At 35.2% G+C, this 20390-nt stretch overlaps 2 protein-coding genes across 2 annotated transcripts; both read right to left on the reverse strand.

Annotated features, from left to right (window-relative positions):
• Positions 1-479: 479 nt before the first annotated feature.
• Positions 480-2687, reverse strand: LOC148589896 (uncharacterized). The gene has a single exon (XM_088515602.1). It carries the CDS (start codon positions 2685-2687, stop codon positions 480-482), a length of 2208 nt encoding a protein of 735 aa, XP_088371728.1.
• A 7959-nt stretch (positions 2688-10646) lies between these two features.
• LOC148589897 (uncharacterized) lies at positions 10647-18408 on the reverse strand. Its single transcript, XM_088515603.1, has 3 exons — positions 16906-18408; positions 12631-12812; positions 10647-11415 (listed from the first exon to the last, which is right to left on the reverse strand). The coding sequence occupies exons 1-3, from the start codon at positions 18406-18408 to the stop codon at positions 10647-10649; spliced, it is 2454 nt and encodes an 817-aa protein (XP_088371729.1).
• Positions 18409-20390: the final 1982 nt, after the last annotated feature.

Consider the following 20390-nt stretch of genomic DNA (forward strand, 5'->3'; position numbering starts at 1 on the left):
GCTATAAATATATGATTATAGCCTCTTGAAAAGACAGTTTATGTTATTTGATCAGTTTTCATTCAATAAGAATTACTCAGAGGAGTTTTCTTCGTATTTTTCCTTGAAACCTTAGATAGTCTCTATAGTTTTGAGAAGAATTCTCAGATCCTTGATAGACTCAAGATCTAAGAATTATTTATCCTTCTTCTTGTATTATTTTACTTGCTTCCACTTAGTCATGTTGCATCAGTTCCCAAGTTGCTGTAAAAAAAATTTCAGGCGAACCACTAAAAGTCACAGCAAACAAATTCATGATGTTGTTGAGAAGCATATGATTTTAGTTAAACTTAGCTGCGGAGCCAAGATAGATTAGTGTTTTCATATACATTACAAACAACTCCATCCCTACCGAAAGGAAATAAAGATACAGAAAAAAATCTTCTGCCCATCCTCAATTTTTTTTTTTTTTTTAATAAAAAGCCTTTGGACCGACCAGTTTATTGAGTTGACATAGACGAACTTATTTGTACTCTTGATTGACCAGTATATTCGAAGTGATCCCCTATTCCAAGATGAGCCATTAATAACCAGACAAATGTGATAAGCTCTCCTCCTTTGCTTAGTTGAGCAACATGAGCATTAGCCTTGCAATGGCTTGCAGCATAAGACAACAATTCCACCCACATTTCACTCATTACCTTCCATCTCTTCTGCCTCTCCAACTCTCCTAGCTCTTTAGCAAGAATACATGCATCAAACAACACAGATTTACTTCTGTCTCCCTTCACAAGAGCAGGTTCCACATCAGTATTTACTTCAAGGATTCTAGTACAAGCCTGTTTATGTTCTTGATCTTGTTCTTGTCCTAGGTCGACATTTTTGTCGAAGAATCTTTTGGCCTCCGCACAGGTATCGCGGAATCTTATTTGGCCAATACCTGCTACAGCAGACATCATAGTAGGCTGCATAACTAGAAGATATAACATATAATCCGAAAGGATTTTACAAAATTCACGATGATTAGTGGTGTCTTCATGACTACTCTCCGTATGATAACAAAGTTCTGTAGCAATATGCCATAACATAAGGCTCTCATCATAATCAACGTCGGCAATACAATGCTTAAACTTGCTACTCTCAATACCAATAATCCCATCAATATTTTGTAGAACCCAATATCCTGGGTTTGAACGCAACAGCTTCTTATTGGCATGAAGACTTGCGAAAGCGGAGTACTTTTTCAGCTCGTCAAAGAGGAAAACCCATAGCTTTTCTGTTAATGGTTTCTTGGAAACGTATTTCATCCGATCATAGAAATCCTTAAGGCCCAATTTTTCACCGACATAAATTAATATCCGGCCAAAATAATTGAAGGGTGTAAGGTTCTTTTTTGAACGGTCCTGTAGACAATAATCTATAAAATTGAATGTATCCAATGATTCATGCCACCTCCGGAATAGGATTCGTCTAGCCCGTCCCAAGCAACTCATTGATTCTATATCTTCCCCCCAGTTTATCTTCTTGAGATGGACAACGTATCTGAAGAGAGGGAGGAGGCGTCTGAAGAGAGGGAGGAAGTATCTGTATATTCCTTTCCGACTTTTTCTTTTATTCCTATTGTAAGAAATTGGAAACACCTGCTGGGGGGAAGCAACAGCAACAGTCCAATCAGAGAAAACCAGCATAAAGAGAGCAATTTTATCCAAGGCAATGGCACCAAAGAGCAAGGTATAGGTAATTCCAACGTCAATCTTGCCAAAACCATGCTTATCTAATGAATAGAAGGTTGAAAGAGCTGCAACAACCGCACAACTGGATATAAACCGGGCAAAGTATCCAAATACTGAATGTGTCACGACAGCCTTCGTATAGAGAACTGTATAGAAGAAGTTTAGTTCAATTGCAACGACTTTAAAAACAACTTCTGCGGTTTTCACACCGAAAAAGTCGTGACTTTGCCAATGGTCATGGATATCAAAGATGTGATCCACGATGAGAGCCTTGAAGATTTCGAAGAAGTCATAAGCAAGTCCCACCTCCGCAATAGCATCGAGATCGTGATGGTGTCCATAGCGTCTTGTGGCCATACCTCCTGGTAGCTTGCTTATCAGAGGTCGGCAGTTGGCCTCTTTTATTGCAGAGTATGTCTCCATAAACTCTGCATAGTCAATTCCTGGTTCAGGCGCTCGAAGCATGGATTTTCGAAATACATTCAGGTTTGCTTGAAATAAAGCATATGTTCGCTCACCATACTTGATGGTTCCAGCGACAAACAAAAGGAGAGTAGGGACCCATAACTTGTTACTGGGAAGGGATTGGCCAAAGACAATAGTAGCAGTGACAACCTGGCTTAGGAGCCCAACCAAGTGCCTTAGCCAGAGAGCATTATCCTCCAGAGCAAAAGCAGTTACGGTATCTGGACCACCAAGGTGTAACAAAAGAAAGGGAGCCCAAAACACCAGAATGTCAGCATAATCATCAAATTTTTGAGTATATTTTTGACGGCTGGAAATAAGTCCCAATGCAAAGATAGCAGCCCAATCGGCGAGCAAGTAAGCTAGCCAAATCAGCGAGATTATCATCACATTTCCTGTGCGTTTTCTAAATGGTGCTAACAGAATTAGAATGATCTGTAGTGAGAGACTGAACAGAACCAAACCTTGGATGCTCCATTCATCATACAACTTCTTGATGGAGTTAAACATATTCTTCCCTTGGTTGTTTAATTTTCTTTCTCCTTTCTTTCACCCTGTTGAAGAGCTAGAACTTCGAGTGTTAGTTCTATTTGGTACAGAAAATGACTATTTCATTAAAAAAAAAAAATTATTATTATTGAGAATGTAAAATGGAATAACTATTTATATTTCTTAGGTAGTTTGGTGAGAATACATATAACATATATAACAAAATAAAATAATAATAATAATATTTTTTTTAAAAAATAAAAGTATACTTTGATAGATAACCCAAATTTTTAGGTTTTATGGAAAAACTAATGTGTATGGACGAGACAAAATTTAGAGGAAGGTAATTAAGATGAAGTATGAGATTGAATGCATATTTTTAATCAATTTCATATCTAATGAGAATTGAATAGCAAAAAAAAAATATCTCATGGGAATTTTCTGATGCCTCTCCAAATTAGGGTTCAAAGAAAGTACACTATCCCTGTGTCTTGATTTTTGTTTCTCGATTGAAATGACGCAACTATTGATAAAAGAGTAAGAATAAACCGTACATAGGAACAAACATAATGAAATCCATAGAATTGAAAATGTGATGGCTTTCGTCGGCTGTGAGATGAGAGTAGTGTGATAAACAAACAAATGAAATCAGGAGGTATATATATATATATATATATATATATATATATATATATATATTGTTATTTTGAACCACAAGTCAATTTATATATAGTCGGTTAGAGTGATATGTTATTTCGTAGAGTACTGTTAGACTATTATTGCACAACTTAATAACGTGACAGTGAAAATTAATCATTGGATTAATACTTCAAAAAAAAATGAAGGATTAATTTTTATTGTCATGTTATGTCAGTTGCATAACAATCATATAAGAGTCTAATAAATAAAATTACTAATCATGATAGTCAAAACATGATTACTCAGTATAATATATAGTTGGTATAAGAGTTGACCGTATAATATAATGGTTCAATTATGGACACCAAAGTTTGTTAACAGCCTTTTCTATATATATATATATATAAAGAAACAATAGTATAAGAGTCTAATAAATAGAATTACTCAATTATTTATAATAGTCAACACAAGATTACTCAGTGTAATAGTTGGCATAAGAGTTGACAGTATAATATAGAGCAATTTTAGGAGGCATACTTATGTCTTACTTGTGTCCTACTAAGAAGCTTGTGATTAATTATTATTAAAATTTGATCAAATTATGATTTTAATAGCCACATTATTCTTAGTAGAATACAAGTAGGCTTCGTAGAATTACTCGTATAATATAATGGTTTAATTATGGACACCAAAGTTTGTTGACAGCTTTTCTAACTGTATCCAACAAAAGAATAAAATAAATTATAAAAATGACGACAACAGCTTACATTGAATGGACAAACTTTTAAACTTGTTTGTAAAATCTTATATAATTACATTCAAGGACGTAACATGTTAATTTGTAAGACAATAAAACTTTATATGCATTACAATCGCATTTCTTCGCCAACTTTATGGACAAACTATAAATACAATTAATTAAATGATTCGGGTTATGATTGAGTTATATAGTCTTATACTTATTGCTCGATATGACTCAAATCTGACACTAGGGCTAGCAATTTTTAAAACAACCTGCAAACTCGACATGAATCTAACACAAAATTAGATGGTTTGGATTAAGAAGTTTGACCTGTTTAATTAAATGTGTCGAGATATAGTTGACTTATGTTATCTTATACTCATGTATCGATAAGACTCAAACCCAATATTTGATAGTATTTTTTTCCTTGATAATTGTTCTAGAAACAAATCGAGCATTCGGTGAAAGTAATGATAGTAATAATAATAATAATAATTTAGCTGACTAAGAAATGTTAGAAACTGGGTCCACATGCCATGTACAGTTTAAGTATACATAAATTAAGCTGTTTATGTCAAAAATAAAAATAAAAAATAAAAAAATAAAAATTAAGGTGTTCAGTAATTTATCACAAATAAATAATTGTTTGTGGAATTATAATTGAAATAGATTTTATTCTGAATTTTTATTACTTAATGAGATGAATAATTAAGAAAAAGTTTTAATTGATCGTCCATGACCTAGCTAGCCTAGCTATGAATACATAAACATGTTTATTCCATGTATGAGGTATTAGTGGGCATAGCTTATATATTTATTTTGACAAAATTAGTGGGCATAGCTTAATTAGAAGACACCTCTTTTACTAAAAAAAAAAAAAAAAAAAAAATTATTCATAATTCATGTTGCTTAAGTTATTTGATTCGCCTAAGTATGAACGTAGGTAATTTTTAATCTTTTTCCATTGCATATTTTAACATATTATTGTTTTGAATATTACAAGAAATTGTTTGTCTTTAGGATGCTATTATCCACCCAAGAAATCCTGGGATTTAACTAGTTTTTGTCCAAAATAATTGGGTCTTTCGTTTAAATTAGGTTTCTGAACATTTGCATTGAGTTAGCTAAAATAGATTGCTACCTAAAATTTAGATAAAACTCTCCACATTCAATTAGTCATCTCCACTATGTAATTCCGTCTAACTTTCATTTATAAATTGATGGAAATTCATGTCAATACCCTTAAAAACTCGATACGTGTCCTTAAAAAAATTTTAAAGAAAAAAAAACTAAAATTATTTAAAACATTAAAAATTAAAAAAATGGTGGCCGGAGCCACCCCCAATGGCCTTGGAAGTGGCTTGGATACCCCAGATCGACCAATCTGAGGGTGGCCGAACCACCCCATGGCCTTTAGGGGTGGTTCAGCCAACTCCAGACTGGCCAAGGATGGCTCGACCCACCATTTTTTTTTTTTTTTCAATTGTTTGTTTTATTTATTTATTTTTAATAATTTTAGTTTTTAAATTATATTTTTTATATTTTTAAAAACACGTGTCGAATTTTTTAGGATATTGACATTGATTTCCGCCAATTTATGGATGAAAATTAGAATGAAGTACTATCTTCGTTTTTAGCCATAAGCAATGTACGTACCACCTGTTATACAAAATGAAACCTAGGTGGGTAAAAATAAAGTAGTTAAACCACACAGGTGTAAAATGTATTTAACCCTTTATAAAATAAATTAAAAAAAAAGTACTTAGTTAAAATTTAGAGAAAAATATGGGAATGCTTGATAAGATTTGAAGTTTAAAGGCTTGTGGCGGAATCTAAGTCTCATGTGCTTCTTGTAATCGAGGTGACCTTTATAGTTTATACTATATCAAGTTAAATTATAGGACCCTCTTTAGCCATGTGATGTACAAGGGTGAAACATACCTGCCACCAAACTGAAAGGGAATGGATAAAGAGATCAAAGTTCCCTTGACGTTCTTGGAAGCAAGTTCTCGGCTTCAGTATTGAGGCGGTCGACAAGATTTGGGATAGTGGACTTGCTTGTTTCCTTACTAACGTACGGTCGGCTGGGATGAAAATGCTATTGTTTTGGAAAAAAGAATCACAAATGGAAGAGATCGAGAGGTGTCAATGTCGCACAAAAATGGGAAGCCAATATCTGATGTGTAAGTTAAAATCAAAACTGGGATTTATAGATGTTTTTCGTCAAGAATAACAAGCACACGAAGCAAACTCCTCTCTATAAGCTTCTTGCAATTGAAGCGAGGTTTATCCTATACCAAGTTAAACTCATTTAATGTATAAAGATGATACCTTCCCCCGAAAATGAAGGCAAGGAATAAAGAGAAGAGTTCTCAAGTACATAGGCCACCTTTTGTGGGAAAATGATCCTCTCCATTTCAAAATCCCTCTATTTTCTCTATTTGGTGTATTTTGAAGAGTAGTGTTGTCCAAAAGTTTTAATAATGGTAGTGCATTAAATGCAATACTCTTCAAAATTCACTAAATGGAGAAAATGGAGGGATTTTGAAATGGAGAGGATCCTATTCCACCTTTGTGAACTTCATTCTTAGAAAATTGTTATACTAACTACTTACTTAATGACACTTGTTAGCTAGCATGGGATTGAATGGTATTAATGTTTTTTTTAATAACACGTTAATTACATACTAACACTTATCAACAAGCGCTACAAAAAAAAGAAGCTCTTTTTTGCTGTTTATTCTAAACGTCATAAATTTTATTTTTATTTTCGTTTCTTTATAAAACGCCATCATAAAAAAAAAAAAAAAAATGGCATTTATGCAAATATGTCAGCTATAAAACAAAAATTTCTGGTGTTAGAGTTAAACGTACGCCAAGAATGGTTAAATAAACATTCTTGCTACAAGTTCAATTATTTAAAGTATATAATATTATATTAAAAATCAAGAAACAAATTAATCACATTGAGTTCACTAATTGATGTGTGCCCCTTTGGAATCCATGTTGTCAAAGTTTTTAGGGATATTTCAAGCTTTTACTATAAATTATTTATAAAATTGACTTAAGAGTCCATAATTTGTAAAATGATTAATCATTTTCACACTTCACACAAGAGAGCAGAGTTTAATCATTTCATCAATTATATCGACATTGTAAGTGGCTTTTAGGAAAAATTGTAGTATCCATTCTTATCTTACAATTGGTTCAAAGTATAATTAAACAAAAATAGTGTTTGACATGTATCCATTCTATCGTCTTTAGCATAGCTAGAATATGACATTTTCACTTTATCCTATTCCATCATATCTTCCTACCTTCTCCCTACTCTCATAAGCAAGGCATTATTTTAAAAATTGTTAGAAATTATGAAAACATACCTTCGAAACTTAGAAATATTCATAAAAATGTACCTTCGAAACTTTGGACTAGTTATTTCACATTGTTACCATATCTTCAGGTTCAAACTATTTTTTTACTCATGATGGTTCTTGCTATTAGAGCGATAGGCACACAATCAACAAGTATTGTTGGGACTTTTGTACTCATCAAGTTGCTAAATGGGCCGCTTCCCACTTTGTGTTCGGAAGCATTCCCACTTCTTCTCATTTTCTTAGTTTTATTCGTGTAAAGAGTGACTACAAAGACCCTCCTTTGTATTGTTTTTTTTCCTTTTCCCGGTTTCCTTTATTTGAATAGAAAAAAAAAAAAAAAAAAATTGTTGGGACGTTGGCTTTAACCAAATACTACTCATTCAGAAGTCGGTGGGTTTTTTAAACATCCTCCCACCACTAAATACCATTCACCTTTTTTTTTTAATTAACAACAAAATCTTCTCACTTTTTATATCACATCATTCACTTTTTATTATTATTTAAACAAAAAAAAATTACTACAAAATAATTTTTTTTCACTTTTCAATACAACTTCACTTTTTTATACAAATCACTACTCTTTTTTTTTTTTTTTTTTTTTTTCACCAACTCCTGAACAAAGGTCGGCAAGAAAATTTCAAGAATGACTACCATCCTCAGGGCCGGCTCCATGTATTTGGGGGCTTTAGGCAAAATTTTGAAGTTGGACCTTATTTTTTTTAATATTTAAATATTAATTAAATAATATTAATTTTAATAATATTATTATATTTTTATAATATTATTATTATTTTCATTCTCATTGTTATTTCATGACTTTTAAGTTTAACTTTTAAGTAGTTGCCCAAAAAAATTGATGTGACATATTTGTTTTTTTGGGTTAATTGGTCTTATTTTACAATGGGCTTATTATATTGTGGTCTTATTTTAGAGGCCTTAAATTTTTATGAGAAAAAATTTTGGGCCTTATTTAAAAAAAAATAAAAAATAAAAAATATGCCTTAAGTTAAAATAAAATTAAAAAATTTTGGGCCTTACTAACTGGGGGCCCTAGGCGACCGCCTCAGTGGCCTAGCCATTGAGCCGGCCTTGACCATCCTTGACAGGGGGTTTCAGATATAGGTCGTCCCTGTAAGTTGAATACAATGGAAGATCAAGAGCTCGCTCTGCGATTCTCTCGTCCTTGTGAATCTTTGCAACAGGCTCTCAGGGGATGGAAAGTTTGCCTATGACATTTCACACCGACGTTCAACATAAGAGTGGAAGAAGCACAAGATTATGGGTCCGTTTGGATTTGTAATTTTAAATCCAATGATTATAAAATAGGATTCAAAAAATAACTTCAAAATGTGTAATTTAAAAACACAGTTAAATGTTTGGTAAAATTATAGTATAGTATTTTAAAATCATGTATTTTTTTAAAAAAACACACCCCTTCCTTGACTTGAAAACGCATAGCTATACATTTTTCGCAAGCTTATTTAAAATCACACTTTTGACCTTGTGAAATTGCAAAGCCAAACCGACTAGCAATGGGACAAAAAATTGCAAAAGAGTAATTGTATATAATATTATAATAGCACCTCAGGTCATTTATAACCAACTACAACAAGACGCAAATCCTCCCCACAGAAATCTTTAGCAAAGTCATGAAGCAACCATGGCTCCAGCATTATAAACTAGAGTTGACCAGGAAAAAGGAAAAAGGTAAAAAGAAAAAAGAAATTCAGAGGCTACAATTTGTGTATCGTTATATTCACTATAGTCTTTTCTGCGTTGTTAAAATATGGGTTCCCCAGCCAATGATCATGACCATTTTTTAAACGACTCTTTTTGATACTCAGGCCCAACCAAAATATACCCCTAAGAGATGTTCTGAAAGGAGAGTTGAATAGCCCTCGGTGGATAGATTAGCTGAAAATATATAAAACTTTTTAGATTAACACAATGCCACAAAATTATCAAGCAAAAGAGGTTGAAATAGTGTGGATATATGTATAACGTGTAATAACCCCCCAAAGAGACTGGTGCGATTCAATTCAACACTTTGTTCGTTCGGGTTTCATTGTTGATAAGTTCGCAAGTTGCTATATATAAACAAAAGAAAAATTACAGTTTACTCTCCTAAAGTTGACAGCGTTTTTCAATTCAAATATCAAAGTTTTAATTTTTGCAATCTATCCCTACAAAGTTTCAATTTTTTCCAATTCGACTAATATTATCCCATAATTTCCATATTGCCCATGATTTATTTATTTATTTTTTTTATTTTTTATGAAAAAAAAAAACAAATTTGGTAGTGCAAAAATGGTCAGATGGCCAAAGGGGTGGCTACGACCACCCCAATTTTTTTTTTTTTTTTTTTTTTATAAAAAAAATAAAAAATAAAAATGAGGGGCAATATGAGAAGTTTTGGATACAATTGGTCAAATTGCAAAAATTTGGAACTTTGGAGGGGTGGACTGCAAAAATTAAAACTTTGGTATTCAAATTGAAAAACGATGTCAACTTTGGGGGGGTAAACTATATATATATATAATTTTCCCATAAACAAAATTTCAGACAAAACACTAAAAGTCGCAGCCAATAAATTCACGATGGTGTTGAGAAGCATTAGCTTTTAGTTAAACTTAGCTGCGAAGCCGAGGTATACTAGTGTTTTTATATACATTACTAAAGTTGGGCAGAATTAAAATTGTTCTAGCAACGTATAATAGCAGCATAAACTAAGAATATATGAAGATTAAAAAGGAAATTCAAGAAGATAGAAAATAACAAATAAGAAATAGAATGACCCTAATTGAACTAAATAAGCAAACATATAATTAAATCTGAAAGACTTAAATTTAATTGATAGCTCAAACTAAATTGAAAAATAACAAAGACTAGTTACATTTATATAGGCTAGGCACCTCTTAATTTAACAAGGAAAAGGAAAACCACACCTAATTAGAAAAGAAAAACCTAATCATAATAGAAAAGGAAAAACAAAATTCTAATGGAAAATGAAAAAACCAATCCTTATTAAAAAGGAAAATTAAAAATACAAGTATAATTAAAATAAAAGTTATGTCTGCATCAATTGCAAAACAACTCGATCCATCCCCTACAGGAATGATATAAAGATACAGAAAAAATCTTCTGCCCATCCACCTTTTATTTTTATTTTTTATTTTTAAATAAAAAGCCATTGGATTGACCAGTTTATTTAGACGAAATTTCTGCTCATTCAAAACCAGAATATTGGAAGTGATCCCCTATGCCAAGATGAGCCATTAATAACCAGACAAATGTGATAAGCTCTCCTCCTTTGCTTAGTTGAGCAACATGAGCATTGGCCTTGCAATGGCTTGCAGCATAAGACAACAATTCCACCCACATTTCACTCATTACCTTCCATCTCTTCTGCTCCTCCAACTTTCCTAGCTCTTTAGCAAGAACACATGCATCAAACAACACAGATTTGGTTCTATTTCCCTTCACCTTAGCAGGTTTAACAACAGTATTTACTTCAAGGATTCTAGTACAAGCCTGTTTATGTTCTTGATCTTGTTCTTGTCCTAGGTCGACCTTTTCGTTGAAGAATCTTTTGGCATCGGCAAGGGTATCGAGGAATGTTCTTTGGCCAATACCTGCTACAGCAGACATCATAGTAGGCTGCATAACAAGAAGATATAACATATAATCCGAAAGGATTTTACAAAATTCACTACGATTACTAGTGTCCTCATCACTCTCATTGATTGTATGGGTATGATAGCAGAGATCTGTCGCAATATGCCATAACATAAGGCTCTCATCATAATCAACGTCGGCAATATAATCCTCAAACTTGCTACTCTCAATACCAATAATCCCATCAATATTTTGTAGAACCCTATATCCTCGGGTTGAACGTATCCTCCTCGCATTTCCAGAATGTCGACGTGCGAAATCGTAGTACTCTTTCAGCTCATCAAAGATGAAAACTGTTGGTTGCCGACAAGGTTTTTCCCTACTTAAGATAAGATTTTGATTAAACAAAATAGAGCAAGTCATACAAAAGATTTATCTAGATGGTTCTCCATCCATCTAGAAGGTTCTTTACAAAGATTATTCTAGATGATTCTCCATCCATCTAGAAGGTTCTCTTCAAAGATTTATCTAGATGGTTCTCCATCCATCTAGAAGGTTCTCTTCAAGATGTATCTAGATGATTCTCTATTCATCTAGAAGGTTCTCAATTTGTCTTCATCATCTAGAAGGTTCTACCTTGGAGGCCAAGTTCATTCATCTAGAAGATTCTAACTTGGGGGCTAAGATCATCTTCTAGATGCTTCTAACTTTGGCTATAAATAGCCAAGGGGTCTTATGCTTCAAACATGCTTGAAGATGCTTGAGGAAGATCAAGAACAACACACACAAGAAGAGAAGTCAAGAGAGCCTCAGTTATACTCCAGAGAGAGAGTTAAGAAAAGAGTGTCTTAATACACCACTGAGAGTGTATATTAGTTTCAACAGAGGTTGTTTCTCTCTGTATTGTTTTACTCCTGTATTAACTCAAGTTTTGCATAACTTGAGTAAACACCACTGTAACAAGTTGTTTATAGTGGATTGATTGGAGTTACTTCCGTGGATGTAGGCCCACTGCCGAACCACGTAAATACTGTGTGTTGATCTCTTGCATTTATCATTCTATTATTATCTTGTGGAGTTTGCACAACCATTGAGTCAAGGGTGTGGCCATCCCTAACAAGTGGTATCAGAGCCAGGCTTACGGTAATACGGTACTATTCACTGACGCCTTTCATTTGAAGATTGTTGTGCAATTTTAATGGAAGGTACAAGCAGCAGAATGATAAGCCTGAATGGCAGCAATTGGCTGCTTTGGAAAGGCAAGATGTTGGACATACTTTACTATAAAGATATGTATGCTCCAATTGAAGGTGACACAGCCAAGCCAAAGGAGACTTCAGATGCAGAGTGGAAGAAATTAAATTTACAAGTAGTTGGTCTTATTCGGCAATGGGTGGATGACAAAGTCTACCATCATATTTCCAATGAAACCAATGCTTGTGAATTATGGAAGAAGCTGACAGCAAGATATGAGCGAAAGACAGCCGTAAACAAAGCCTTCTTGATTCGACAACTTGTTAACTTGAAGTTTAAGGAGGGTGCTTCAGTTTCCGACCATCTGAATGATTTTCAGAGTATCGTAAATCAACTGAACACTATGAAGATGACTCTTGATGAGGAGCTACAAGCTTTGATGCTCTTGAGCTCTCTACCAGATAGCTGGGAAACCTTGGTGGTGTCCTTGAGTAACTCAACTCCTGATGGCAAGATGACCATGGAGCAAGTTACAAGCAGCATGTTCAATGAAGAAACCAGAAGACAGGCTGCTGGGACAGACTGTGCACAAGCTCTCGTCACAGAGAACAGGGGCAGAAGCAAAAACAGAGGTTTCAAGAGTCATGATAAATCCAAAGCAAGGTCAAAGTCAAGAGGGAGGTCCATTGAAAGAAGAAAATGTTATCATTGCGGCAAGGAGGGTCATATGAAGAGAAATTGCTATGCTTGGAAGCGAGAACAAAATCAAGCTGACTTCAGCCAAAGGAAAGATGATGAAAAGAATACAACTGCCACTTGCTCGGGGCAAGATGTGGTAGTTCTATCTTATGGCGCTGGGGATTGTTTGCATGTTGCGGGTAATGATGAGGAGTGGGTTGTAGACACCGCTGCCTCTTACCATGCTACTCCTAACAAGGAGATCTTCACATCATACAAAGCAGGTGACTTTGGTATGGTAAGAATGGGCAACACTAGCAACTCGAAGATAGTTGGGGTTGGTAACATCCGTGTTCAAACCAATGTCGGGTGTACATTGATTTTGAAGGATGTTCGACATATTCCCGACCTGCGTCTCAATCTCATATCTGGGAATATCCTTGATAAAGAAGGGTATGAAAGTTACTTTGGCAAAGGAGTTTGGAAGCTCACCAAAGGATCTTTGGTGGTGGCTAAAGGCAAGTCTTGTTGTTCATTATACAAGACACATATGAAGGTGTGTCGTGATGAGCTGTTCGCTGTAGAAGATAGTTCATCTCCAAATTTATGGCACAAAAGGCTGGGTCACATGAGTGAGAAAGGGCTGCAGATTTTGGCAAAGAAGTCGCTCATTCCCATTGACAAAGGTAAAGCTCTTAATCCATGTGAACATTGTTTATTCGGGAAGCAACATAGAGTTTCTTTTGCAACATCTTCACAAAAGAAATCTACTATTTTGGAGAGGGTCTACTCAGATGTTTGTGGACCTATCGAAGTTCCAACCTTGGGTGGCAATAGATATTTTGTCACATTCATTGATAATGCATCAAGGAAAGTGTGGGTCTATCTATTAAAGACAAAAGATCAAGTCTTTGATATCTTTCAACAATTCCATGCCATGGTTGAAAGAGAGACTGGAAAGCAATTGAAGTGTCTCCGTACTGACAACGGAGGAGAATATACTATGAAGAAATTCAGAAGCTTTTGCTTAGAGCATGGAATAAGGCATGAAAGGACTGTGCCAGGCACCCCACAACACAATGGTATTGCGGAGAGGATGAACCGCACCATTGTAGAAAAAGTTAGATGCATGCTCAAAATGGCTGGATTAGACAAGTCATTTTGGGGAGAGGCCACTCTGACGGCCTGCTATTTAATCAATCATTCACCTTCAGTTCCTTTGGGTTTCGACATACCGGAGAGAGTATGGAGTGGAAGAGATGTCTCATTTTCTCATCTGAAGGTATTTGGGTGCAAGGCTTTTGCACATGTTCCAAAGGAGAACAGGTTGAAGCTTGATGACAAGGCACTTCCCTGTATTTTTCTGGGTTATGGAAATGAAGAATTTGGATTCAGGCTATGGGATCCGATCAAGAGGAAGATTGTCAGAAGTCGAGATGTGGTCTTCTATGAAGACCAATTCTATGGTGATGCAGATAAACCTGAGAAGTCTAAAGCTGCGATTGAAGATATAGTTGATTTATCTTCCAGTCCTTCTCAGCATACTCCAGACGAGGAAGTTCTGCATGATGCTACAACAGAATTGACTCCCAGTGATGAGCCAGAGTTGCTTGATAATAATGAAGATACTGAGCAGGGGGAGCATCCTCATGATCAGGAAGATTCAAGATCTCAGGTTAGAAGATCTACGAGAGAGCATAGACCGTCATCCAAATATCCTACTTCAGAATATATTTTGCTTACTGAAGAGGGGGAGCCAGAGAGTTTCCAAGAAGTACAATCTCATAAGGATAAAATCTGCTGGGTAAAAGCCATGCAAGAAGAGATGAATTCCCTGCAGAAAAATGATACCTATGAGTTGGTAGAACTTCCTAAAGGAAGAAAAGCATTGAAGAACAAGTGGGTGTTCAAGCTGAAAAGGGATAGCAGTGGAAAGCTAGCAAAGTACAAAGCACGGTTAGTAGTTAAAGGCTTTGCACAAAAGAAAGGCATTGACTTTGATGAGATCTTCTCTCCAGTTGTGAAGATGAGTTCTATCAGAGTCATTCTTGGTCTGACAGCTAGCTTGGATCTTGAGCTTGAACAATTGGATGTAAAGACTGCATTCCTTCACGGTGATTTGAAGGAAGAGATTTACATGGCGCAGCCCGAAGGTTTTGAAGTAAAAGGAAAGGAGCACTTGGTTTGCAAATTGAAGAAAAGTTTGTATGGTCTCAAGCAAGCACCAAGACAATGGTACAAGAAGTTTGACTCATTCATGGTGGGTCACGGGTACAAGAAGACCGAGGCAGATCATTGTGTTTATTTCAAGAAGTTCGATGAAGGTAACTTCATTATCCTTTTGCTATATGTTGATGATATGTTGATAGTAGGGCAAGATGCAAAAATGATTAGCAACTTGAAAAAGGAGTTGTTCAAGTCCTTTGACATGAAGGACTTAGGGCCAGCTCAACAGATTTTGGGTATGCAGATCATACGTGACAGAAAAGCCAAGAAGGTGTGGGTGTCACACGAGAAGTATGTTGAACGAGTGCTTGAAAGATTCAACATGAAAAATGCTAAACCAGTTAGCACGCCACTTGCTAATCACTTTAAGCTTAGTAGAAACTCATGTCCTTGTACAGAGGAAGAAAAGAAAGCAATGGAGGTCATTCCTTACTCCTCAGCTGTTGGGAGTCTTATGTATGCCATGGTGTGCACACGACCAGACATTGCACATGCTGTAAGTACTGTCAGCAGATTTCTCTCAAATCCGGGCAAAGATCATTGGGAAGCTGTGAAATGGATCTTTAGATATTTGAAGGGAACTTCCAAGTTATGCTTAATGTATGGTGGTTCCAAACCAGAACTGGTCGGCTTTACTGATTCTGACATGGCAGGGGATTTAGATAACAGAAAATCTACTTCTGGATATATATTTACCTTTGCAGGGGGAGCTGTCTCATGGCAGTCAAAACTCCAGAAGTGTGTTGCATTATCAACTACAGAAGCGGAATACATTGCCGCTACAGAAGCTGCCAAGGAAATGCTATGGATGAAGAGATTTCTTCTTGAGCTTGGAGTAAAGCAAGATGAGTATGTGGTATTTTGTGATAGTCAAAGTGCTATAGACTTAAGCAAAAATGCTACTTATCATTCTCGGACGAAGCATATTGATGTGAGGTATCATTGGCTACGTGAGGTGATAGACAAGAAGCAAATGAAGCTTGAAAAGATCCATACAGAAAAGAATCCCTCTGATATGTTGACTAAGGTGGTTCTGACTGGGAAGCATGAGCTATGTTCCCAGTTAGCCGGCTTAAACTTCCTGTGAGTGAAGTTAGTCGTGGCTTGCTCCTCTAAGTAGGGAGGGGGAGATTTGTTGGTTGCCGACAAGGTTTTTCCCTACTTAAGATAAGATTTTGATTAAACAAAATAGAGCAAGTCATACAAAAGATTTATCTAGATGGTTCTCCATCCATCTAGAAGGTTCTTTACAAAGATTATTCTAGATGATTCTCCATCCATCTAGAAGGTTCTCTTCAAAGATTTATCTAGATGGTTCTCCATCCATCTAGAAGGTTCTCTTCAAGATGTATCTAGATGATTCTCTATTCATCTAGAAGGTTCTCAATTTGTCTTCATCATCTAGAAGGTTCTACCTTGGAGGCCAAGTTCATTCATCTAGAAGATTCTAACTTGGGGGCTAAGATCATCTTCTAGATGCTTCTAACTTTGGCTATAAATAGCCAAGGGGTCTTATGCTTCAAACATGCTTGAAGATGCTTGAGGAAGATCAAGAACAACACACACAAGAAGAGAAGTCAAGAGAGCCTCAGTTATACTCCAGAGAGAGAGTTAAGAAAAGAGTGTCTTAATACACCACTGAGAGTGTATATTAGTTTCAACAGAGGTTGTTTCTCTCTGTATTGTTTTACTCCTGTATTAACTCAAGTTTTGCATAACTTGAGTAAACACCACTGTAACAAGTTGTTTATAGTGGATTGATTGGAGTTACTTCCGTGGATGTAGGCCCACTGCCGAACCACGTAAATACTGTGTGTTGATCTCTTGCATTTATCATTCTATTATTATCTTGTGGAGTTTGCACAACCATTGAGTCAAGGGTGTGGCCATCCCTAACAAAAACCCATAGCTTTTTTGTTAATGGTTTCTTGGAAACGTATTTCATCTGATCATAGAAATCCTTAAGGCCCAATTTTTCACTGACATAAATTAATATCCGCCCAAAATAATTGAAGGGTGTAAGGTTCTTTTTTGAACGTTCTTGTAGACAATAATCTATAAAATTGTATGTATCCAATGATTCATGCCACCTCCGGAATAGGATTCGTCTAGCCCGTCCCAAGCAACTCATTGATTCTATATCTTTCCCCCAGTTTATCTTCTTGAGATGGAGAAAGTATATGTTTATTACTCTCCAACTTTTTTTCCTCGACAACTGCTGGGTGGAAGCAACAGCAACAGTCCAATCAGAGAAAGCCAGCATAAAGAGAGCAATTGTATCCAAGGCTATGGCACCAAAGAGCAAGGTATAGGTAATTTCAACGTCAATCTTGCCAAAACCATTCTTATCTATTGAATAGAAGGTTGAAAGAGCTGCAACAACCGCACAACTGGATATAAGCCGGCCAAAGTATCCAAATATTGAACGTATCACGACAGCCTTCGTATAGAGTACTGTATACAAGAAGTTGAGTTCAACTGCTACGACGTTCAAAACAACTTCTGCGCTTCCCCCACCGAAAAAATCTCGGCTGTCCCGACGCTCATGGATATTAAAGATGTGATCCACAATGAGACCCTTGAACATTTTGAAGAAGTGATAAGCAAGGCGCACCTCTACAGCAGTAGAATCGACATCGAGTACTGGTATAAAGTTGCTCTTGGGTACCATTCGGCCAAATTGGGGTTTGTTATAGAATTTTATTCTTTCAAATTCCTCCATTAACTCTGCATAGTTAAGTCCTGGTTCAGGCGCTTGAAGCATGGATTTTCGAAATGTATTCAGGTTTGCTTGAAATAAAGCATATGTTCGCTCACCATACTTGATGGTTCCAGCGACAAACAGAAGGAGAGTAGGGACCCATAAGTTGTTACTAGGAAGGGATTGGCCAAAGATAATAATAGCAGTGACAACCTGGCTTAGGAGCCCAACCAAATGCCTTAGCCAGAGAGCATTATCCTCCAGAGAAAAAGCAGTTACGGTATCTGGACCACCTAGGTGTAGCAAAAGAAAGGGAGCCCAAAACACCAGAATGTCAGCATGATCATCAAATTTTTGAGTATATTTTTGACGGCTGGAAATAAGTCCCAATGCAAAGATAGCAGCCCAATCGGCCAGCAAGTAAGCTACCCAAATCAGCGAGATTACTTTCACATTTCCTGTGCGTTTTCTAAATGGTGCAAACAGAATTAGAATGATCTGTAGTGAGAGACTGAACAAAACGAAACCTTGGATGCTCCATTCATCATACAACTTCTTGATGGAGTTAGACATATATATCCTTCCCTTGGTAATTGTTTAATTTTCTTTTTCCTTAATTTCTAATTTCACCCCTGTTGAAGACAACTTTAAGTGTTAGTTTTTAAGTTGCTAACACAAAAGCTGGAGGTAGATAGATATAGATTTATATTCTGCTATTTTGTACGACAAGTCGAATTATATATAGTCGGTCAGAGTAATATATTATTTTGTAGACTATTATGTATACTACTATGTACTACACAATTTAATAACGTGATAATAAAAATCAATCATTAGATCGGCACTTAAAAAAAAAAATGAAAAGTTGATTTTCACTATAATGTTATCTCAGTTGTATAACAGTTTATTTACTCAATTGTTTATACTAGTCAAAAACATGATTATTACTCACTATAATAGTTGGTATATGAGTTGACTGCATAATATAACGGTTCAGTTATGGACAAAAAGTTTGTTAACAGCTTTTCTATAAGAATGGTTGTATCCACACAAAGACTAAAATAAATTATAAAATTGACAACGGTGAAGACTAACTCTAGGGACAAATTATAAACACAAAGATTGCATAAATACGTACATTGAGGGCAGGTAAAAGGTAGCTCTAATAGAACATAAAAAGGAAACATCATATGGTCAACACATGATTACTCATTGTAATAGTTGGCATAAGAGTTGACAGTATAATATAGAGTAATTTTAGGGGGCCTACTTGTGTCTTACTAGTGTCCTACTAAGAATGATGTAGCTATTAAAATCACCATTGAGCTTATGATTGATGAATTTTGATCAAATGGTGATTTTAATAGCCATATTATTTTTAGTAGGACACAAGTGAACCTTTTAAAATTACTCGTATAATATAATGGTTTAACTATAGATCACCAAAGTTTGTGGACAGCTTTTCTATAAGAATAACTGTATCCAACGAAAGACTAAAATAAATTATAAAAATGACGACAACGGTTGAATGGACAAACTTTTAAACATGTTTGTAAAATCTTATTTAATTACATTCAAGGACGTAACATGGTAATTTGTTAGACAATAAAACTTTATATGCATTACAATCGTATTACTTCGGCAACTTTGTGGACAAACTATAGACACAATTAATTAAATGATTCGGGTTATGCATGGTTGAGTTATATAGTTTTATACTTATTGTTCGATATGACTCAAACTTGACACTAGGGCTAGCAATTTTTTAAACAATCCGCAAACTCGACATGAACCTAATACGAAATTAGATGGTTTGGATTAAGAAGTTTGACCCGTTTAATTAAATGTATCGGGATATAATTGACCTATATTGTTTTATATTCATACATCGACAAAACCCAAACCCAATATTTGATAGTATTTTTTACCTTGATAATTGTTCTGGAAGCAAATTGAGCACTCGGTGAAAGTAATAATAATAACACTAATAATAATAATTTAGCTGACTAAGAAATGTTAGAAACTGGGCCCACATGCCATGTACAATTTAAGTATACAAAAATTAAGCTGTCTATGTCAAAAAAAAAAAAAAAAAAAGAAAAAAAAAAAGAAAGAAAGAAGGAGGTGTTCAGTAATTTATCACAAATTATAATTATTTGTGGAATTATATTTGAAATAGATTTTATTCTGAATTTTTATTACTTAATGAGATGAATAATTAAGAAAAAGTTTTAATTGATCGTCCGTATATGACCTAGCTAGCCTACGAATACATAAACATGTTTATTCCATGTATGAGGTATTAGTGGGCATAGCTTAGAAGACACCTCTTTGACTAAAAATTAAAAAAAATTAGGGTTAAATACTTTAAACCTCCCTAGGGTTTGGTAACTTTATTTTTTTCTCCCTGGGGTTTCATTTTTATCATAGGAGGTCCCTGTGGTTTTGATAAGTGACCAAATTAGTCCATCCGTTAGTTGACCGTTCGTTGACCATTAGGACTGACACGTGGACCAATCAGACGTCGACACGTGACACATATATTAATTTTTTAA

The sequence above is a fragment of the Corylus avellana genome, chromosome 1 (genome assembly GCF_965113065.1).
Source record: "Corylus avellana chromosome 1, dhCorAvel1.hap1.2, whole genome shotgun sequence".
NCBI classification, from domain to species: Eukaryota; Viridiplantae; Streptophyta; class Magnoliopsida; order Fagales; family Betulaceae; genus Corylus; species Corylus avellana.